The sequence below is a fragment of the Parasteatoda tepidariorum genome, chromosome 1, assembly GCF_982258835.1.
Source record: "Parasteatoda tepidariorum strain Cologne lab strain chromosome 1, Ptep-v5.0, whole genome shotgun sequence".
Taxonomy (NCBI): domain Eukaryota; kingdom Metazoa; phylum Arthropoda; class Arachnida; order Araneae; family Theridiidae; genus Parasteatoda; species Parasteatoda tepidariorum.
The window spans coordinates 110,495,947-110,518,331 of NC_141755.1; the positions used below are offsets into that span (position 1 = coordinate 110,495,947).

The 22,385-nt window shown below is 31.4% G+C and overlaps 1 protein-coding gene across 4 annotated transcripts; it reads right to left on the reverse strand.

Moving 5' to 3' along the window:
* Positions 1-5,328: 5,328 nt before the first annotated feature.
* On the reverse strand, positions 5,329-22,124 carry LOC147816705 (uncharacterized). 4 transcript variants are annotated; one of them, XM_087150396.1, is made up of 4 exons: positions 21,985-22,124; positions 20,555-20,610; positions 11,530-11,799; positions 5,338-6,199 (listed from the first exon to the last, which is right to left on the reverse strand). In XM_087150396.1, the coding sequence occupies exons 2-4, from the start codon at positions 20,586-20,588 to the stop codon at positions 6,168-6,170; spliced, it is 336 nt and encodes a 111-aa protein (XP_087006522.1). In that variant the 5' UTR covers positions 20,589-20,610; positions 21,985-22,124; the 3' UTR covers positions 5,338-6,167. The 4 variants fall into 4 exon arrangements, 3 of the variants coding, with proteins under 3 accessions (XP_087006529.1, XP_087006522.1, XP_087006528.1); XM_087150403.1 differs by lacking the exons at positions 20,555-20,610; positions 21,985-22,124 and adding an exon at positions 17,582-18,207 and having other exon boundaries at positions 5,329-6,199; XM_087150402.1 differs by lacking the exons at positions 20,555-20,610; positions 21,985-22,124 and adding an exon at positions 13,212-14,000 and having other exon boundaries at positions 5,344-6,199.
* Positions 22,125-22,385: the final 261 nt, after the last annotated feature.

Consider the following 22,385-nt stretch of genomic DNA (forward strand, 5'->3'; position numbering starts at 1 on the left):
TAGTTCACCTCACTGATAAGCAAACGCTCTATCTCCTGAACCACCACATTGTTCAACTACGTCAACTTGTAATTTTGAACCCAATCCAGAAGGGAAGAGAACTCCTTCATGAAGTATTGGGAGAAATTTGTCGTCGTGGAGAACTTTCCAGATGGAACTAACCCGCATTTGCTTTACATAGATAAGAAAATCTCCCACAGTTAGCCTGATGGCAAGGGAACACTAACCCATGATCTGTCTACCACTGAGGATAATTTATGTCAGCACTGTGGTCTGTGCGATCCAGGATCGTAATTCATATAGACAAGCCTTCGCTAAGATTTGAACCTAGTTCACCTCACTGATAAGCAAACGCTCTATCTCCTGAACCACCACATTGTTCAACTACGTCAACTTGTAATTTTGAACCCAATCCAGAAGGCAAGAGAACTCCTTCATGAAGTATTGGGAGAAATTTGCCGTCGTGGAGAACTTTCCAGATGGAACTAACCCGCATTTGCTTTACATGGATAAGAAAATCTCCCACAGTTAGCCTGATGGCAAGGGAACACTAACCCATGATCTGTCTACCACTGAGGATAATTTATGTCAGCACTGTGGTCTGTGCGATCCAGGATCGTAATTCATATAGACAAGCCTTCGCTAAGATTTGAACCTAGTTCACCTCACTGATAAGCAAACGCTCTATCTCCTGAACCACCACATTGTTCAACTACGTCAACTTGTAATTTTGAACCCAATCCAGAAGGCAAGGGAACTCCTTCATGAAGTATTGGGAGAAATTTGTCGTCGTGGAGAACTTTCCAGATGGAACTAACCCGCATTTGCTTTACATGGATAAGAAAATCTCCCACAGTTAGCCTGATGGCAAGGGAACACTAACCCATGATCTGTCTACCACTGAGGATAATTTATGTCAGCACTGTGGTCTGTGCGATCCAGGATCGTAATTCATATAGACAAGCCTTCGCTAAGATTTGAACCTAGTTCACCTCACTGATAAGCAAACGCTCTATCTCCTGAACCACCACATTGTTCAACTACGTCAACTTGTAATTTTGAACCCAATCCAGAAGGCAAGAGAACTCCTTCATGAAGTATTGGGAGAAATTTGTCGTCGTGGAGAACTTTCCAGATGGAACTAACCCGCATTTGCTTTACATGGATAAGAAAATCTCCCACAGTTAGCCTGATGGCAAGGGAACACTAACCCATGATCTGTCTACCACTGAGGATAATTTATGTCAGCACTGTGGTCTGTGCGATCCAGGATCGTAATTCATATAGACAAGCCTTCGCTAAGATTTGAACCTAGTTCACCTCACTGATAAGCAAACGCTCTATCTCCTGAACCACCACATTGTTCAACTACGTCAACTTGTAATTTTGAACCCAATTCAGAAGGCAAGGGAACTCCTTCATGAAGTATTGGGAGAAATTTGTCGTCGTGGAGAACTTTCCAGATGGAACTAACCCGCATTTGCTTTACATGGATAAGAAAATCTCCCACAGTTAGCCTGATGGCAAGGGAACACTAACCCATGATCTGTCTACCACTGAGGATAATTTATGTCAGCACTGTGGTCTGTGCGATCCAGGATCGTAATTCATATAGACAAGCCTTCGCTAAGATTTGAACCTAGTTCACCTCACTGATAAGCAAACGCTCTATCTCCTGAACCACCACATTGTTCAACTACGTCAACTTGTAATTTTGAACCCAATCCAGAAGGCAAGAGAACTCCTTCATGAAGTATTGGGAGAAATTTGTCGTCGTGGAGAACTTTCCAGATGGAACTAACCCGCATTTGCTTTACATGGATAAGAAAATCTCCCACAGTTAGCCTGATGGCAAGGGAACACTAACCCATGATCTGTCTACCACTGAGGATAATTTATGTCAGCACTGTGGTCTGTGCGATCCAGGATCGTAATTCATATAGACAAGCCTTCGCTAAGATTTGAACCTAGTTCACCTCACTGATAAGCAAACGCTCTATCTCCTGAACCACCACATTGTTCAACTACGTCAACTTGTAATTTTGAACCCAATCCAGAAGGCAAGGGAACTCCTTCATGAAGTATTGGGAGAAATTTGTCGTCGTGGAGAACTTTCCAGATGGAACTAACCCGCATTTGCTTTACATGGATAAGAAAATCTCCCACAGTTAGCCTGATGGCAAGGGAACACTAACCCATGATCTGTCTACCACTGAGGATAATTTATGTCAGCACTGTGGTCTGTGCGATCCAGGATCGTAATTCATATAGACAAGCCTTCGCTAAGATTTGAACCTAGTTCACCTCACTGATAAGCAAACGCTCTATCTCCTGAACCACCACATTGTTCAACTACGTCAACTTGTAATTTTGAACCCAATCCAGAAGGGAAGAGAACTCCTTCATGAAGTATTGGGAGAAATTTGTCGTCGTGGAGAACTTTCCAGATGGAACTAACCCGCATTTGCTTTACATAGATAAGAAAATCTCCCACAGTTAGCCTGATGGCAAGGGAACACTAACCCATGATCTGTCTACCACTGAGGATAATTTATGTCAGCACTGTGGTCTGTGCGATCCAGGATCGTAATTCATATAGACAAGCCTTCGCTAAGATTTGAACCTAGTTCACCTCACTGATAAGCAAACGCTCTATCTCCTGAACCACCACATTGTTCAACTACGTCAACTTGTAATTTTGAACCCAATCCAGAAGGCAAGAGAACTCCTTCATGAAGTATTGGGAGAAATTTGCCGTCGTGGAGAACTTTCCAGATGGAACTAACCCGCATTTGCTTTACATGGATAAGAAAATCTCCCACAGTTAGCCTGATGGCAAGGGAACACTAACCCATGATCTGTCTACCACTGAGGATAATTTATGTCAGCACTGTGGTCTGTGCGATCCAGGATCGTAATTCATATAGACAAGCCTTCGCTAAGATTTGAACCTAGTTCACCTCACTGATAAGCAAACGCTCTATCTCCTGAACCACCACATTGTTCAACTACGTCAACTTGTAATTTTGAACCCAATCCAGAAGGCAAGGGAACTCCTTCATGAAGTATTGGGAGAAATTTGTCGTCGTGGAGAACTTTCCAGATGGAACTAACCCGCATTTGCTTTACATGGATAAGAAAATCTCCCACAGTTAGCCTGATGGCAAGGGAACACTAACCCATGATCTGTCTACCACTGAGGATAATTTATGTCAGCACTGTGGTCTGTGCGATCCAGGATCGTAATTCATATAGACAAGCCTTCGCTAAGATTTGAACCTAGTTCACCTCACTGATAAGCAAACGCTCTATCTCCTGAACCACCACATTGTTCAACTACGTCAACTTGTAATTTTGAACCCAATCCAGAAGGCAAGGGAACTCCTTCATGAAGTATTGGGAGAAATTTGTCGTCGTGGAGAACTTTCCAGATGGAACTAACCCGCATTTGCTTTACATGGATAAGAAAATCTCCCACAGTTAGCCTGATGGCAAGGGAACACTAACCCATGATCTGTCTACCACTGAGGATAATTTATGTCAGCACTGTGGTCTGTGCGATCCAGGATCGTAATTCATATAGACAAGCCTTCGCTAAGATTTGAACCTAGTTCACCTCACTGATAAGCAAACGCTCTATCTCCTGAACCACCACATTGTTCAACTACGTCAACTTGTAATTTTGAACCCAATCCAGAAGGCAAGAGAACTCCTTCATGAAGTATTGGGAGAAATTTGTCGTCGTGGAGAACTTTCCAGATGGAACTAACCCGCATTTGCTTTACATGGATAAGAAAATCTCCCACAGTTAGCCTGATGGCAAGGGAACACTAACCCATGATCTGTCTACCACTGAGGATAATTTATGTCAGCACTGTGGTCTGTGCGATCCAGGATCGTAATTCATATAGACAAGCCTTCGCTAAGATTTGAACCTAGTTCACCTCACTGATAAGCAAACGCTCTATCTCCTGAACCACCACATTGTTCAACTACGTCAACTTGTAATTTTGAACCCAATCCAGAAGGCAAGAGAACTCCTTCATGAAGTATTGGGAGAAATTTGTCGTCGTGGAGAACTTTCCAGATGGAACTAACCCGCATTTGCTTTACATGGATAAGAAAATCTCCCACAGTTAGCCTGATGGCAAGGGAACACTAACCCATGATCTTTCTACCACTGAGGATAATTTATGTCAGCACTGTGGTCTGTGCGATCCAGGATCGTAATTCATATAGACAAGCCTTCGCTAAGATTTGAACCTAGTTCACCTCACTGATAAGCAAACGCTCTATCTCCTGAACCACCACATTGTTCAACTACGTCAACTTGTAATTTTGAACCCAATCCAGAAGGCAAGGGAACTCCTGCATGAAGTATTGGGAGAAATTTGTCGTCGTGGAGAACTTTCCAGATGGAACTAACCCGCATTTGCTTTACATGGATAAGAAAATCTCCCACAGTTAGCCTGATGGCAAGGGAACACTAACCCATGATCTTTCTACCACTGAGGATATTTTATGTCAGCACTGTGCGAGCGTAATTCGTATAGACTAGCCTTCGCTGAGATTTGAACCCAGTTCACCTCACTGATAAGCAAGCGCTCTATCTCCAGAGCCACCACTTCTCAAATTAAGATACAGTTAAATTATTATCTTCCATATCTAAATTTATTTCACCAGCAGCATTTTCTGATTTGATCAAAAGTTTTAATTCTGTTTCTAAACGTTGGCACATCGTAGAAAATTATAGCCAAAGCATCTTTTAGCTTATTTCTGATCTAGAAAACACAAGTTTGAATTTTACTTCAAACGAAGATCCATTTTAAGAAATCTTTACCTTATGCGCCTTATTGTTATAAATCTAAACAAATTTTTGCCGACTTCTGATGTATTAAAAGGTAAACAATAGTGAAGGCCAATAGTAGGCAGCTGCAGGAAATAATTATCCAACGTTTGCCCACGAAGGTTTTGTTGGCATTTCGTTAGCTCACTTTAGCGGGGGAAAAAACTTCATTAACCGAACCAGCAAAAAAAGTTAATCAAATGCATTTTATAGCTAATTTCTGACCCACTAACCACAAGAATGAATGACGTTTCATAACGTTAGAACATTTGCGGAAATATTCACCCAGGTTCACCAATCGAAACCTTTTGTTGAAATTGTGAGAAAATTTTTTTTTTATTTTGGGAATACTTATTTTTAGGTCATTCACAAAAACAATTTTTCAAGCAAGATTGAGTGAATAATAAATTTTTGATGACAGTTCTTTTCACTTTCAGTCCTAACAAAATTCGTTATAGAAATAAAAGTAGCAATGAAAAACATTTCAGATGTCATAAATAACTTCCTTTATTCTCGAATGAGCTGCAAATTGTGTACAAAATTATTTATAATCTTCAAAAATCTTCTTAATCTTCAAAAACCAAATACATGGGACTAAAAATGAAACAAATGTGAAAATAAATGAATGAAAATACATATTATATTCAACAGAAAAACTTCACACTTTAAGAATAAAATTTGCAAAATTTAGAATAAAATTGTTTAACATCAATAGAATTGTGGGGAGAATCATATTGCTAATGAATTGTCAGTATTCATCTATGAGAAGGTATCACAACATGGAAACGAGTTACTTATATACTAGTGAATTCAAATTGTATTTTGTAGTGGTAGATATACTACGGTACTAATTCTCCCCCACCAGAGTTTTATCTGTGGTATAATTCAATTAACACATACCACTAGTTGATTCTTTCCGTTTCGTGAGAAGCCTTGAGAGTTGTAATAAGGTCACCGTACTTTTGAGGGCTGATCGTGAGAGCTGTAATAAGTTCACTCTCCTGTATTGCCATTTGAAGTAAAGTATGCACAGACCGACGTTGTGTGTGATCGAGACAGAGTAGCAACAGCGCGAGAAAAGTTAATAATGTCGCAGTCACAAGTAGCAAGTCAACTGTTCAATGTAGACGATCCTTGCGAAGAAGGCGTGTTCAGAACAAAGTGGTAGTTTCGGTGACGAACAGGTCACCAATGTGGGGAGAGTGATATCGACAATGTCAACATCCATTTATGAAAAGGTACCCCAACATACAGTACTAGCTCTGTCGGTTGGTCGGGGTGCCCGAGGCCGGAGTGGCCCTTTACCTCATGAATTGAAGGATCATTGTGGTGGTTCCTTACGGTCCTCGGAGCCTAAAAATAAAATTAGAAATCATATCGAGAAAATCATAGAAGCCAACATAGAATCGAGTTAATATTTCTTACATACCAGTGAATTGGAATTGCTGTTTTGTATTGGTAGACGCACTGCGGTATCGCAAACATAGGTGGCAGCTAAATGACATTTTTTTTTTACTTACAAGAGCACAATAAACATTATTAATCTTGAATGAAAAAATGATTCTGGACTGAAGATAAAGAAATATTACCCCTCGAAAATTCGAAGAGTAGTTTTATCATTAAGGATTAGCTAAATTTAAATTTCCACTTGAGTAAGTTTAAAAGTTTAGTCCGAAGAAGTTTGAAAGCGAAAGAATCGCCTCCAAGTCTAAGACGTGTCTCAGATTTAAAAAAAAAATTTATATTCAGGCCTACAGTTCAATTTTTCTTCCACTTAATCTCTTCATATTTATAGATTTAGCAAAATGTTTCATCAGCAGATAAGAAAACCCTGGGCAGTGTATAAAGTTACGTATTGTATATCCTATAAGTCATCTCCATAAAAATTGACAGCCTGTCTCTTTTTTTTTTCTGAAGAATCTGACTAAAACGAAATATAAGTAAGAGAAATCAAACATTTAGCAAAATTACTATATAAAAAGTCACATGCATTGGACCAAGATCCAAAGAAAGAGCATCGTGATGAATGCGATATTCGATACACAAAATTATCACCGGAAAAAAAATTTTTTTTTAAATATTTGAAAAAAATCATTTGAAAAAGTAAGTAAAAGACACAATTGTACCATCTTTTTAAACTGTTTTGATGTCCCTCACACGCGTAAAATATTAACCTTCGATAACTCAAAAACTGAAAGAATAACTTTTGTTGTGGAAACAATGAATTTGCATCAACAACAGACCATTCTGTTTTCATTCAAATCTAGCAGCTCATACCTTGATAAACATCTGTTCTAATAATCGGAATTATGAAAACTAATAAGTGTCGGTCTTAACAGCTCATAAGGGTGAACGCTAACTAATCAGTGCTAACTATTGACAAATTAATATATATTAATATATATTAATTATGTTATGAATCAAGCATAACACACTCTTTCAGAACTTTTGTTAACTTTCGTCAAATTTTAATTATGTTTTTTATAACAACCAACAGTTTCTAAACAACTATCTCATGGTGCGTAGCATTTTTAGAAAGTGCTTAAATGTGCTTATATTCGATTTTCGTTTTTCAAAAGCCCTTAAAGGTGTTTTTTTCATTGGGTGTCTTTAAAAAATGCTTGATATTCCCTTTTCGAAAATAGATTTTTATCTTTACAATGTCTATTTTCGGCACGTATTATGCAAGAGCATAGTTTTCGCATTGTTCTGTACAACGTTTTAACAATTCATTTTACCACAATCCATTCCAATCAGTAGCATATAAAAGCAGCTATCATTTTACATATTTGATGAAATACTTGCGAGTCCGCATGTGCGTCTGCTGAGATGAGTTTTGAAAAATTTTAGCACTCTCATGTGTTGCATTTTGCTCGATATTCTCAATTTCAGGCTTCATTTTCCATCCTCATTTTTCGAACCGAAAAACCTATTAATCTTTTTATGGTGGCTAATATAATCAACAAAAATAGTTCTTTGTCAGAAACTTGTTATTTTACAATGATCATGTAAAGTCATGAAAAGTACAGATTCATGATTTATTTATTTTTGTCTTTAAGATTGTATTTGTATTCCCGTGTGTATACACCTCCCAGCTGGACAGTGGGAGCAACAAACTGTTATTTACAACTGTCTTTCCAAAACTGATGCATGATTGTATACAAATTCAAATTAAATTTAATATTTTCAAATTCTGCTAATTATATGAAAGCTTAGTTTTCCCAACAGTCACTGCTTGATTGCAGTAAAGTCACAGGAAAATTTGAACTTTTGAAAACAGTTGTAAAGGAATTTGAAAACTTTTTATTTACCACTTTGTACTGAAATTGAAGTGGTAAATAAAAGCAGTCAGCCAAAGTAGGAAAAAAAGGAAAGGAAGGTTAGCAGATTATGAAAGCATGACTGCACATGGGAAAAGTGCAAAGTTTCAGAACAAAACGAGATTAGACATTTTGCAAATGGATATTTAATGTACAAATAATGACAGGTAATGAAACGGAAGATTTTTGTGTGATATAACATGCAGTATCTGCAAAACTAGGGGTGCACAGCTTAAGAAAATGAGATCCTAAACAAAATGAAATTTTCAAAAAATTATTCAAAAAAAAAAAAAAAAGAGAATGTGTAAAATTTTAAATCGCACTTTTGAGTCATCACTTTTTGACGCCCTTAATTTTCACAGATTTTATAGTAACTCTATGTCATTCCTAAAATCGCATTTTCAGCAGTTATTGTATGGAATTTCACAAGGTTTAAAGAAACCCAATGTTTTAATACGATAATGATATGCTAATTTAAAATTTTGGTGATCAGTTTTTGAGACCAGCTTTATTTTTACCAATTTCATCATAAATCAACGAGACCTTTCGATCTTACAAATACCGATATGTGGAGTTTTTCTTTAAAATGTTGATAGTATGAATACGAAAATATTATGAATTTCGAAGTTGAATCACAAATTTAAATAATCACATTAAACGCACTTTCTTTAAGCCAATTTTATCGGAAATCCAAAAAAAAAATTTAAACAGTAATTTCTAAACTTTTCCACATGATTTGAAAATCCTGTATTTTTACGTAGATATTATTACGCCAGTTGAGATTCAAATTGCACATTTAAGTAATAAATTTTTGATGCACTATATTTGTGCTAATTTCCTCAAAAATCCCTAGTTATTTTTCAGCAGTGAAAACATTGTATTTTCATAAAGTTATGAAAATCTTGATATTTTTAATGTGATATGAATCTTGAAGTTGAATCCCAACATTAAATAATCTCCTTTTTACACGTTTTGTGCCGATGTTAATGAAAACCTAAATGATTTTTTAAGCAGTTATTTTCGTTTTTCGAGTTGAGATATCACGTATTTCAAATTCTAATATCACGTATTTTTATTACAATATTATTACCATATGCGAATTTCAAATCTCCTATTTAAATAATCATTTTTTGACACACATTTTTAATGCCGACTTCATTGTAAATCTAAGTAATTCTTTATCTTTTATTGCAATTATTTCTTTCTATTTTTCAAAAAATTTTTGGGGCAATTGTGCTATGCATTCCCACGTAGTTTTAAAAATTCAAAAATTTTTAATACAGCATTCAAATTTTTTATCGTCCTTTTGACACGCTTAATTTGTGCTTATTTCATTCTAAATTTAAGTTTTTTTCTTCTTCTTTTTTTACATAATTATTTCTATGTTTTTCCTCATGATTTTGATCCTATTATTTTTACTACTATGTTATTACGACATATGAATTTCTAAGCGTGCATTTATATAAAAGCAGCATAGCAAAATCAGCACATCACATCCTATACGAATGTGATGCCCTCGCCCTTACGCGCCTCACTACCTTAGGCAATCCATATCCTAAAGAGCTTCACCTTAATTCCATTAAGGGACTGTCAGACTATATTAATAAAGTAGGCGACCCGAGACAATGGAACTAGGAAAAATTGGGCTTGGAGTATGGTACAAAATGCAACATGTGCAGAGGTGCCACATATCTGACAAGCTCAAGCAAGAAGAAGAAGAAGAAGAGCATAGCAACATTTAAACCGCAATTTCAATGCTAAAAATAATATTTCCGGAAAAACCTATTCATGAAACAAAGTTAAAAATAAAGCCTATCAGAAACTCTATTAAGAATGCTGTGCTATCATAAAAACACCAATAAAACTAAATATAATATATGAAAGCGAAATAGAGAAAATAAAAATCTATCTTAATTCTCAAAAGGGAATTTTAAAGTAGAAAATCTCAGTTTTCCGATTTTCGAGAAAAAATGTTAATGAAAATCTAATGCCGAAAAACTTAACTTTTTCACATTGCCACATTTTTAGAAAAAAAAAATTGCTACAAAATAAAGTTTATTGGAAACGATCTTTAAAAAATGCTGTGTCATAATAAAAATGCTGTTAAATGAAAATCTATTAGAAAGAACAAAAGAAAAAATTAGGAAAACAATTATTCTTAGTTCCCAAAACAAACATTAAAAATCACAGTTTTCTATGTTACCGTTTTATATACATTACAGTACAGGAAAAAACTGACAATAAACAAATAGTCTAACTGAAACGTTCCGTTAAAATGCCACACTATAATAAAACATGCAAGATGAAACAAAAAAAAAACATCTCAATTATTTGAACTAAAAGTGTCTAAAAAATGACGAAATTTACTATAGTTAGAAAATGGGGAAGAAGTACGAAAAAGTATGGTTTAACATAAAGTAATCTAGTTTCAATCCTTCAAATTTCATTTTTCTATTAATCTTCCAGAAAAATTTACAAGCACATTAATTTTAAAACTTTACAAATATGTGAAAAAAACTACTATGTCTAATAGAGTTAAAAATACGATTTCAGATTTTTTATTATGTCTACACAAATTCCAAAAAAAAGAACTTAATAGAAAAATACTTTTCCAAAAAATACTCTGCTGAATATTCGGCCAATCATTCTTGCAATTACATTTTTGACAAAAGAGCATAATATTTGTTACATCCCTAGCTATATTACAATATTATTACTAAGTTGAAGGATACAATATTATAATACAATATTATCGCAAAGTGGAAGAAAACGTGAATTTTAACTGCTCACTGTTTGTAATTTTGATCTCAATTTATTGTTGCTTAAATGATTTTATAAGGGAAAAAAATAAAATATTTACTGCATAAAAAATCTAATCATTCAATAAAAAGAAATAATAACTAAAGTTTATTACCAAATGATTATTGAATCTTATTTTGAACAATAAAGTTTTGTTTTTATTTTAGGCTTTAGCTTAAACCTTATGAATTTTCTTCAATTAAAATTACTCAATATGTATTTAATTTTTTTATACTTTCCATTTGTGAGCATTTTTTGTTATTAGAATTAATTTTAAATTGAGCTTTTGTATTGCGTGATAAAATAATATAAAAAAATTTTTAAACAAACATTTTTCTTTAATGCTTATTTTTTTTAATTTTATTTATTTATTTATTTTTGATAAATCTATTTTTGATATAAAAATTATTTTTTTAAAAAAAAGGTATTATTTTTTTTTGGAACAAATTTTAATAATTAAAAGCATTTAATTTTCTGCAAATATATTACTCAATTTACTGTGGGATGGAGAGAGGTCGCACCCCGAGAGGTTCCACTGAACATAAAAGAATACATTGTTATTACCAGCATTGTTTGCAGTAACAGAGTGATCTGAAACTGAGACATCTGATGAGTTGCCTTGAGATTTGACAGATGGATTTTGTTGACTAGATGTAGAATACAATGATGACTGTGAATGAGAAACTTCACGACTAAAGGTTGTTTCTACTTTTGTATAACTTTCAAATGAAGATTGAGATATTACTTCGCAAGACTGTGATGTCATTACTTGGGCGTGGTTAAAATCAAGTTGATCAAACATGCATATGTCATCTGAAGAAGCACTTTGATTTACTAAAACATACAAAAGAAATGCATATAAAAATCATTTGTTTAAAAAGAAAATATTAATATTAGCTAGTAAAAAATTTAACATTTTAGCAAATAATGCATTTTAAATTTGTTTTTATCAGGATTGGACGGGTTAAACTGAATAAAATTTGTCAACAAAAAAAAAATCTCGGCAGATTTTATAGAATTTTCTGATTTTTGTATTATAAGATTTATAACATAATTTTTCAGTTAGGCCTTATTCTTAAACATAAAATATTTTACTAAATACTTATATGTGCCATTTAAGATTGAAAAAAAAAATGTTTTTTACAAATCCAATTTTTTTGGAAAAAAATATCAAGCCTTAAGGCACCTCAAACATATATTTGTTCATTTTCCAAGAAATTTTGGGCATTTCAGTTGAATATACTGACATTTATCCTAATTTTACACAATGATAAAATTCCTTGACTTATTTCTTTTTGGTGGTGACCCGGGAAAAAATTACCATAATTTTACCCCACAAGTTAAATATTTTTTGAAATAATAATAAGAAGAATGCTGATAAGAAACTATAGAAATGTTTTTTAAAACAAATTCACTAGTTTGTAAATATTATTCAGTCCTACATCATTTTCTACTAACTGATATCAGTAGGCAGTTTTTTGATATTCTTATGTGTCTAAGATGCTGAGCTAAATTGCCCTAAAGTGATGACAAAAATCTTTCAAAAATTTATAAAATCCTAAATTACCAGAAAGACTGTGAATGCAAAACACTAATTAATTTGATTGATCATTATTATTTAAGAAACTTCTTTAACTATAAGTTGAATGGAATTATTAAAATTTTAAAACTAAGTAAAAATGGTGAAAAATTAAAAAAAAAAACCTAGTTTTTAAAAAATACTTTTTTTGTAAATTATATATGTTATATTTTAAATTGCAGTTTGTATAAATTTTAATTTAAAAAATTGAATTTCAGAATCTTGAAAATACAATGCAAGTGCGAAAATATCCATTTCATAAAAATGAACTTGAACTTAATAACATATTTAAAAATCATATTTAGACAGCGGTTTGGCTACTGATCATATTGTTTAAAGAAATAATATAGTGAATTTTCTCAGAAAAAAATTCTAAAACTTTTACAATTTTCATTTTACTATTTAAGATAATAAGGTTTGACTTTTACATGAACAAAATACGACTATAAATACTTTTTAGTTAAATAAAGATAAGGAACATAACAGTGGCCTCATGAACACTTTTCACCACTAATGCTTGAACTTTTTTTCTTTCATGAAAATATTTCATGAAAAATATTTTGACACTATCCAAGGGAAGGTTATATATTGAGAAAAGAGAATGTCACATTAACAGACATATAAAATATATAATAACTATATTAAAACCATAATAAAAAAAACCTACAGTTTTAAAATACAGGCTGAAAGGTGTGATTGATGACGCTGTTGCAGAATGATTCAGTGGTGAATGGGTGCATTAATTAAAGAAACCATATTTAATAACAAACAAATTTAATAATAGTAACAATAAAAAATATATGATACGAAAAGGGGCTCTCCAATGAGCCATCCAAATCAATCCATTGCCTGCCACATAAGTGTTTACAGAATTATAATGAGTGAGTGATTACAACGCCCTCTTCTGGTCAAGCAGAAATTTGTAACACTCCCCACCTGAACTCTTTTGAGTTCACTTACCATAAATTTGCAAAACAAATTTTTTTCAAGAACAATATTAGTTGAAATATAAAAAATTTATCCTTAGCAGAAATTCTCAATAATAATAATTAAATGAATGTTCAATAATAAAGATAACAATATAAAACAATCAATTATAACATATGCATATAATCAAAATATATATTTTACACATTGCAATAAACATTTTGTTTAAGGGTTAATTTCTAAATTACTTACAAGTTGAACTGAGCGTCTTATATCTCCTTTAGGGGTTTTTATCAAAAGAGAAAGAATGTTCCCATCTCGCCCCTGATACACTTCCAAAATTCTTCCCAGCATCCACATATTTCTGGGATAACGCTCATCATTGATTAAAACAATATCATTTACCTTAAATGATGTTATCTTACCTGGTGGTGAAGAAATATAAGCAGATCTTAGATGCAGTAAATATTCCTTCCTCCACCGATTCCAGAAATGATCCAATAGTGTTTGTTGGTATTTATACCTTTTAGTTAATGAATCTCTATTTACAATCAAATCATTTAGTTTATACTTAACAACAGGTAAAGACATCAATCTTTTACCAACTAAAATATGAGAAGGTGTAAGTGGAGAAGGTTCTGAGGGTTCGTTATATAGATACGTAATAGGCCTTGAATTTATAATGGCTTCAATTTCCAAAAAGACAGTTTCTAATTCTTTAAGAGTTAGAGAAGATTTACCAATAATTTTCTTTAAACAAGTTTTAACAGTACGTATCTGTCGTTCCCAGAAACCTCCCCACCATGGACTTTTTTCTACCATAAATTTCCAAACAATATTTTTAGATGCAGACATATTTTTTACCTGAGGATCATTAATTTGATTCCACCATTTTTTCAGTTCATTATTTGCCTTTTTAAAAAAAGTCTTCGTCCCATTAGTTCGTCCCATTAGTCCCCAGTCTTTTAGTCTTCGTCCCATTTTAGCCCTCGCTCCCAAATTTCCTGCATAATTATTTTAGCTCTAACTACAAATGGACTAATGAATCCACATGGATCAAAAATTTTAGAAATTATTCTCAACACTTGTCTTTTGGTGGTTCCTGATTCCAAGGAAAACCTTAACTCCTTTAAATCTAATTTAATTTTATCTTCAATAGGATCCCACTTTAATCCTAAGAAACCTGCTCCTTGCCCAAAATCAGTGTTTTCCTCATATCCGTTTTTACGCCAAAGTTCATTTAGTTCCATACAATTAGTTTTTAATTTCCTTAAATTAAATCCGGCGGCGCGTAATATTTCAATTGCCGACGAAGATAATTGATACGCATCCTGAATAGTTTTAGCACCATAATACAAATCATCTACGTATAGAGAATTCAACATTTCATAACAATTCGGTTGATCTACCTTAAATTTCCTAATATGAAATTTTAATACGCAAGCAAGAACAAATGATGACGTAGTTAATCCGAAAGGAAGGCGATTAAATTGAAGTATTCTTTTTGAATTATCTGTTTCATCCGAAATCCATAAAAATTTTAGATAATTTCTATCCTCTTCCGCAATTTCTATCATATGATAGGCCTTTTCCAAATCTCCGCAAAATGCGACTTGATTTTCTCGAAATTTAAGAATTATATCCAATAAATTTGGATAAAGATTAATTCCCGATTCAAGAGAATCATTCAAAGATTTTTTATTTTCATTTGCCTTACTACTACAATCGTAAACAATACGAACGCGACTTGTTTCTTTGTCATTCCTAATTACTGCACGATGAGGCATAAAATATCCTGAATTTAAGTTTTCATTTACACTATTCCCAACAATATTGCATTTTATTTGTTCGGAAACAATTTGTTTATACTGATCTAAAATTTCGGGATTTTTATTTAATTTATTCTCTAACGAATCAAAACGCCTTTTTGCAACCTCATAATTAGAGTCCATTTCCAAAGGAGGGCCTAAATTATCCTTCCACATTAATTTACATACGTAACGTTCTCCATTAAATCGCAAAGAATCCTCGAAATTTTTTATCAATAGATTATCCTTTTCTGAAAGACATATTTTTTCATTCGGAAACTCTTCTATTTCCCAAAATAGCTTAAGATCAAATAAAATAGAAGTAGAGTCCATAGTTCAGCATACATTCTCACAACTTTCGGCTGAGTCATGACCCAATTTATTATACCCAGAAAGTAACCATCCGAAATGGGAATTAATTAAACTTACATCTTCGTTTAATTTCATCCTTTCATTATAAACAATTCTCCAAAAAATACCACTCCCTATCAATAAATCGCAATTCGTGGTGTGAAATGAGTCAGCGAGTTCATATCCTTTAGTTTTTAACTCATTCATTAAGAGCACATCTGGTTTGTTCAAAGTTAGATTCGTAATAAAATTTGTTACTATGCAATCGATTTCGATCCACTTAGAACTATCACTTTTATTTATGAGCTTTAAGGAGATTATAGGATATTCTTTTTCACAAGCTTTAGTTTGGCCGAAAGAATAAATTGCTATTTTTTCATATCGTACGGGTTTTAATTTTAATTCCTTAGTTAATTTCGAGCTTATAAAATTCCTATGTGACGCATTATCCAGAATGGCGTTTGCCAAAATCGAATTTTTATCCGAACAAGCTAATACAGAACATGTTTGTAGAAAAGCTTTATCTTTGCAAAATATATTATTGTGTGAAACGGAAATATTCTCTACATTGATTTTTGAGTCAGACTGATATTTATTAGAGTTAGTATCGTTCTCCGAATCTTTCGTTTTTGTTTCATTAGCTCTATTTACATAATTTTGTGGTTTAAGAGTTTTCCTACAAACTGATTCGTGATGGTATTTAGAATTACATATTTTACATACAATTCCAGATCTACATAATTTACTGTAATGGTTTCTTTTGAAACAAACCCAACATCGTCCGTCAGACATAAGTTTACCAATTTTTGTTTCAACATCCAATTTTTTACAATCAACAGAATCATGCGAATTTACCAAACCACAAAAAATACAAATATTTTTTGACTGAGTATGCAAAGTTGAGGCTGTTGCTACGTTTTTAGGTTTAGAGTAATTCTTTTGATAAGTTTGTCCGTTTTGATAATTTTGAAAGGGGGTACGTTTAGATTCGTAATTTTTGGGGCTACTCATTACAGATTCACAAATTTCTCTAGACTCGACCTCGTTCCTTAAAAATGTCATTATTTCCGAAACTTCACAATTTTTGTTTTTATCACGTTTCCTATGAAATTCTAAAACTAATTCTTGGGGCAATAATTTCAATAACAATGGGTTTAATAAATGACCATATGATCCCTCGGTAACATTTAAAGCGCGTAAATTTCTTATGTTTACCTCTATTTCATCATATAGTTTACGCAAACCTTTAACGTAAGATGAGTTTCTAACCGGCTCCAAATTTAGTAATTTAGTCATATATGAATTTATAATGAAATCTGTTCTACCATAACGCTGTTTTAATAGTTCAATGCAAGAATCGTAATTTTTATCGTTTAATTCGAATCCAGCAACAACATTATAGGCGGGGGGAGAAAGAAGGGATTTTAGGTACTGAAATTTTTCAATTTTAGAAAGGGAATCATTTGTACCTATCGCGCTATTAAAGCAGTTAAGGAACTCCGTGAAATTGGAATCACCAGGAAAACGAGGAATTTCTAATTTAGGTAATTTAAGGGCCGAAAAGGTGTGTTCTACAGTTTCAGTAGAAGTATTATGACTTAATTCAGCTACATGATTTATTTCCTTGTTCATTTCTTTAATTTTACTTTTTAGCTTTATTTTAGTTGAAAGAATTTTTTCATCGTACTCTTCTGATACCTTAATTTCAGTTTTAAATTTTTCTGGATCCGTAATGAGGTCTTCTATATCCGAATCATGTTTTTTAAGAATTTGTTCTTTAGTTTCTAAAAGTTCTAGCAGTTCTGCAAGTGGCGTATCAGTTTCCGCTTGCTCTTCCAAATTTATTCTTTTAATTAATTTCGTTATACCGCTTCTTATTTCTGTAAGTTTATTAATCTTATCCATTTTCAAATAGTAATATATATAATATATAAGTGATAAAGTCTCCTACCTTGCAATCCAAATCCAAATAATGTGCCAAATTCAATAATGCAATAGTCCAATTATGCAATAATGTCCCAGTTTTGCAAGATCGGGAGTTGTTATACACCGATATTATAATTCCTCTTTGTACTAACAACCTTTTGTCGTACAGTCCAATTTTTATTTTAGCGATATTCCCGGCCGATGCACCATGTTGCAGAATGATTCAGTGGTGAATGGGTGCATTAATTAAAGAAACCATATTTAATAACAAACAAATTTAATAATAGTAACAATAAAAAATATATGATACGAAAAGGGGCTCTCCAATGAGCCATCCAAATCAATCCATTGCCTGCCACATAAGTGTTTACAGAATTATAATGAGTGAGTGATTACAACGCCCTCTTCTGGTCAAGCAGAAATTTGTAACAGACGCTATACCCCTGCCACACCTGCTTCTTTTCAACCTACTTTTGTTTGATTATCTTGTGCAAACTTGCTTTCTCTACCCTGCTAATCCACTCCTTTGTTTCTTGTTATAACATGTTTGAGATTTTCTGCTGCATCTCAGTGTTTCTTTCATTCTGTGTCTAACACCGAGTAAGTACAGTATGCCTGTTAGTGGCATATTATTTGTGATATTTTCAAGTAGTTTAAACTTCATCCATTTAACAATATATTTTAGTTTCAAATTACTTGTGAGAAAGTATAAATATAACATTTAAAAAAATTGTTTTATTCTAACACAATTTAAAAACTCAATTTTCAACTAATTATGATTTAAAAAAAGCCAATAAAAAAGAATTTAAGAAAATTTAAATAAAGAGTAAGTATAAAAAAATATTCTTAAATATTTCAAAATAAGAAAGTAATAGTTTTCCAACAAAAACTTTGAATAACATTTAATGTGTTAAAAAACTTTTTCTAAAGTCATAGATTTAAATTTATAAATTTCAAATAATAAATAAAAATACAAAGATATGTGTGTAAACAACTAGCATTTCCTAATATAATTAAATCCATTGAAAATTTTTCAATTGAAAATATTTCACTGGGAATGATTTTAAGTTAATCAACAAATAATATGGACAAAATTTCATAAATCCGCAGTAATTTATGTAATGAATAAATCCTTAAAAAATCAATATCTTTTTTTATTAAGTGTAGAGGTAGTTTAGTGGTTAAATATAGTATGTGGAGGGGGGAATTCAAATTTTGAAAATACTGAAATCCTAAGAATAGGTTAGAATTTACTTTTAACAGTTTTCAGTAAAAAAAAAGATTTGTAACCAGGTTTTAGAAATTTCCATGCAATATTAAAATGCTTTTTATAAATCATATAAAATGTCACAAAATGATTTTTACAAGGCTTGTTCCTCAAAAACAACAGGTAGCATAACAACAAATGATTAAGTTGACTTCGATATAAAAAAAAAAAACTTTCTAATTTGTCACATAAAAGTGTAGAGTTAATTTAATTACATAAATACGATATATTCTCAATAATAAACTGGCAAAATTATATTCGTAAGCATAAACTGTCTGCCATACAAAATTAAATTATTAAAAAATAGATCAAAGTAGCTTAAAAATTAAAGGTAAAATATAAGTTACAGTAGATTTTTTAATAATCTCCTAAATAAAATAAGTAATTAATGTGGTAAATCATAAATTAATATAACCAAATCGTGTGTTTATAAGCTGTTATATTATCATACATTGATTTCGTTTCACGCAATCCAATTATATTAAATAATAATCCCAAGAAACTGAAGCGGTAAGATATTGCTTGATTAAAAACCTCATTCACTTCAGAAATAAAAGATATGAATAACTGACAAGTCCTGAAAATTGACACCTTTTTTTGAGCACTTAAAAATGTCGAATATTATCCCCAATTTGTATACTTTTGAAGTGAAGTTTTTAATCAAGTAAAATCCAATTATGCGTTTGATATTGTTATTTTGTTGAAAAATGTGACAATTATAAGATATTACTAGCTTGTTAATTATTTTTATCAAGGAATATGGAATAAAACTAATGATTTTAACATTCTAAGAATGAATTAAAAATAGTGGATTTAATGCAAAAATAGTAATTTAAACTTTAAAATTTTTTTAAGGAATCTCAAAATCTAAATTAATGAGAAATGCCTTATCTGAAAATATTGAAATAAATAAATGCAAAAAGTTGTGAAAATGCAAAATAATTACTCAAACATTAAATTTATAAAAGTTAATTTTTTTTAAAATACAAAAAAAAAACAAAAAAAATTTTTTTTTTATAATACAAAAAAAAAACAACAAATTAATGGTATTTTTCTGATATACGTGTTGCTTGTAATAATTTTTCATGTTGCTTGAAATAATTATTAAATGTTAATTATGATAGTAATATTCTAAGAATGAATTAAAAATAGTGGATTTAATGCAAAAATAGTAATTTAAACTTTTAAAAATTTTTTTAAGGAATCTCAAAATCAAAATTAATGAGAAATGCCTAATATGAAAATATTGAAATAAATAAATGCAAAAAGTTGTGAAAATGCAAAATAATTACTCAAACATTAAATTTATAAAAGTCAATTTTTTTAAAAATATTTATACAAAAAAAAACAAATTAATGGTATTTTTCTGATATACGTGTTGCTTGAAATAATTTTTCATGTTGATTGAAATAATTATTAAATGTTAATTATAATAATTATTATAGAAATATAATGTTATTAAAATCATAAACATTATTAACTAAATTTGAATTCAGAAGACTACAGGAATTATTATTTGTTTAAATATGTTATAGTTTACTTGTTTTATGATATACAAAAAAAATCTAAGTACTACTACTATTAGAATAAGTTTATTATTGTACACAACAAGAAGGTTGTACTAGTTTCCATTCCTTTCATTAATTTTTATTTTTTTCAGTATGTGCTGCCTTTAAGTGTGCTTTTTGTGTGAATCTAAAGTTTAATATATGAAGCAAAACTTTTACTTACTGGAAACTTTCTTAAGGATTGATGAAGATATCATAGACAGAATTTCTATCAGGCGACTGAAAAAAATAAATCATAAAATGCAAAAATAATTATTTTAAAAAATATTAAAGAATAATTTAAAGCAAATATAAAGTAAAGTGAACTCTAAGATGGATCATGTTACAGAAGTTTAACAAGATATACTTAGTATGCAGTGCACAAAAACAAAAGAAAACAGACCACCATGAATAACTTCAACTAAATGACTTCACATTCTGGGACTTAATCTTATTGGTTCTAGGGGGTGACTTCAAATATGATAATTATTTAGTGCAGACGATATTTTTATGTTGCAAAATCAGACACAAAAACTTACTTTCTCTGAATAAATATACTTTTTTTTAAAACAAATTTGGATATCTAATCCAAAAAATGCAGGGGTAGCCGCACTCTGGAAAATATGGTCGTAATAGTTCAGTCAGAACAGCGGTCCAAACTTTTGACCCCTTAATGTTAATTTAACTTTTTGCATATTCCGCCATATCACGAGAATTTTTTAAAGGTATTGAAACATTTTTGGATACAGTTATAAAATCTGTTCATCTAAAGATAATCCCATGCAATATTTTTCACTATTTTATTTAATAATAGTCAAAAAAAAATTTGAATTGTAATGTATAAAATTTTTTACACCATTATAAAGTATCTAATTTTAGTTGGCAAAATACAAAATTGAGCGAAATCTCAGGAATTATTGAAACGATTGTGCTCAAATTTTGTAGTTTGCCATGTAAAATCAGATATTTTAAAATGATGTAAAAAATTTTAAACCTTACACTTCAAATTTTTTTTGACTACTTTTAAATAAAATATTAAAAAATAATAAATATTTACTAAATTAATTTTTTGCATGGATTATCTTTAGTTAAATTAATTTTATAATTGTTTGCAAAAATCTTTCAATTTAATTTCTCGAGAAATGGCGAAATACGCAATAAATAAAATGAACAGTAGGGGATCCAGACTTTGAATCACTCTCCTGACCAAACTATTAGGACCTCATTTCCCAGAATGTGGCTACCCCTTTTATTTGGGAGGGTGGCAGAATACTAAATCTGCGAGAAAAAAAGATAGGTTTATTCAGAGGAAATACATTTTTGTGCCTGATTTCGTAACTGAAAATATCATCTTCACTAAATGATAGTATATTTGAAATCATCCCTTGAACCACTAAGATAGAGTCTAAGAACGCGAAGATCTGATCATTAGATCAAAAGTTATTCAGTGTAGCCGGGTTGATTTTCTTTCTTTGGCACACTATACAAAAAATGAGCAAAGTATCCTCCAGAAAAATAGAAATTTGATAAATTAAGTATGAACAATTATGAATAATGAAATATATTTCAAAAACAAAATAATTATTTAAAATACTGATTACAGACGTAACTTACAGAATTAGACAATGATTGCTTCTTAATAGACGGGGACTGTCTGTTAGCTAAACTGCCTTTGTTTGCCAATTCAGCCTTTGCTTTAGCTGCACTTGTATCAAGTAGCTTAGTGTGAGGAACAGCTGTATCAAATAAAATTTCACAATCTGGTCGTCTTTCTAATGTGGCACGTTTATCACAATACTCATCATCCGGACTAAATGGGGACTACAATTCACAATCTGATGTTTCACCATCAGACAGATCAAAGCACTGAACTTCTAAAAAAATAATCAATCCTTCTGAAATCAGATGTAAATTTCATTTTAGTAATTATTAAAATCATTCACAAGAAAAATATACATATAAAGTATTGCTTCTTTAAACTGGATATTTTTTTCAATAACGTTTAAATAGTTTGC

Coding starts and splice junctions, on each gene's coding strand:
- LOC147816705 (XM_087150396.1), bottom strand. CDS start 20,588: ATGATATCTTCATCAATCCTTAAGAAAGTTTCCA. Junction 11,800..20,554: donor AATCCTTAAGAAAGTTTCCA/GTAAGTAAAAGT, acceptor TGTATGTTTTAG/TAAATCAAAGTGCTTCTTCA. Junction 6,200..11,529: donor TGTTACTGCAAACAATGCTG/GTAATAACAATG, acceptor TTTTATTTTTAG/GCTCCGAGGACCGTAAGGAA.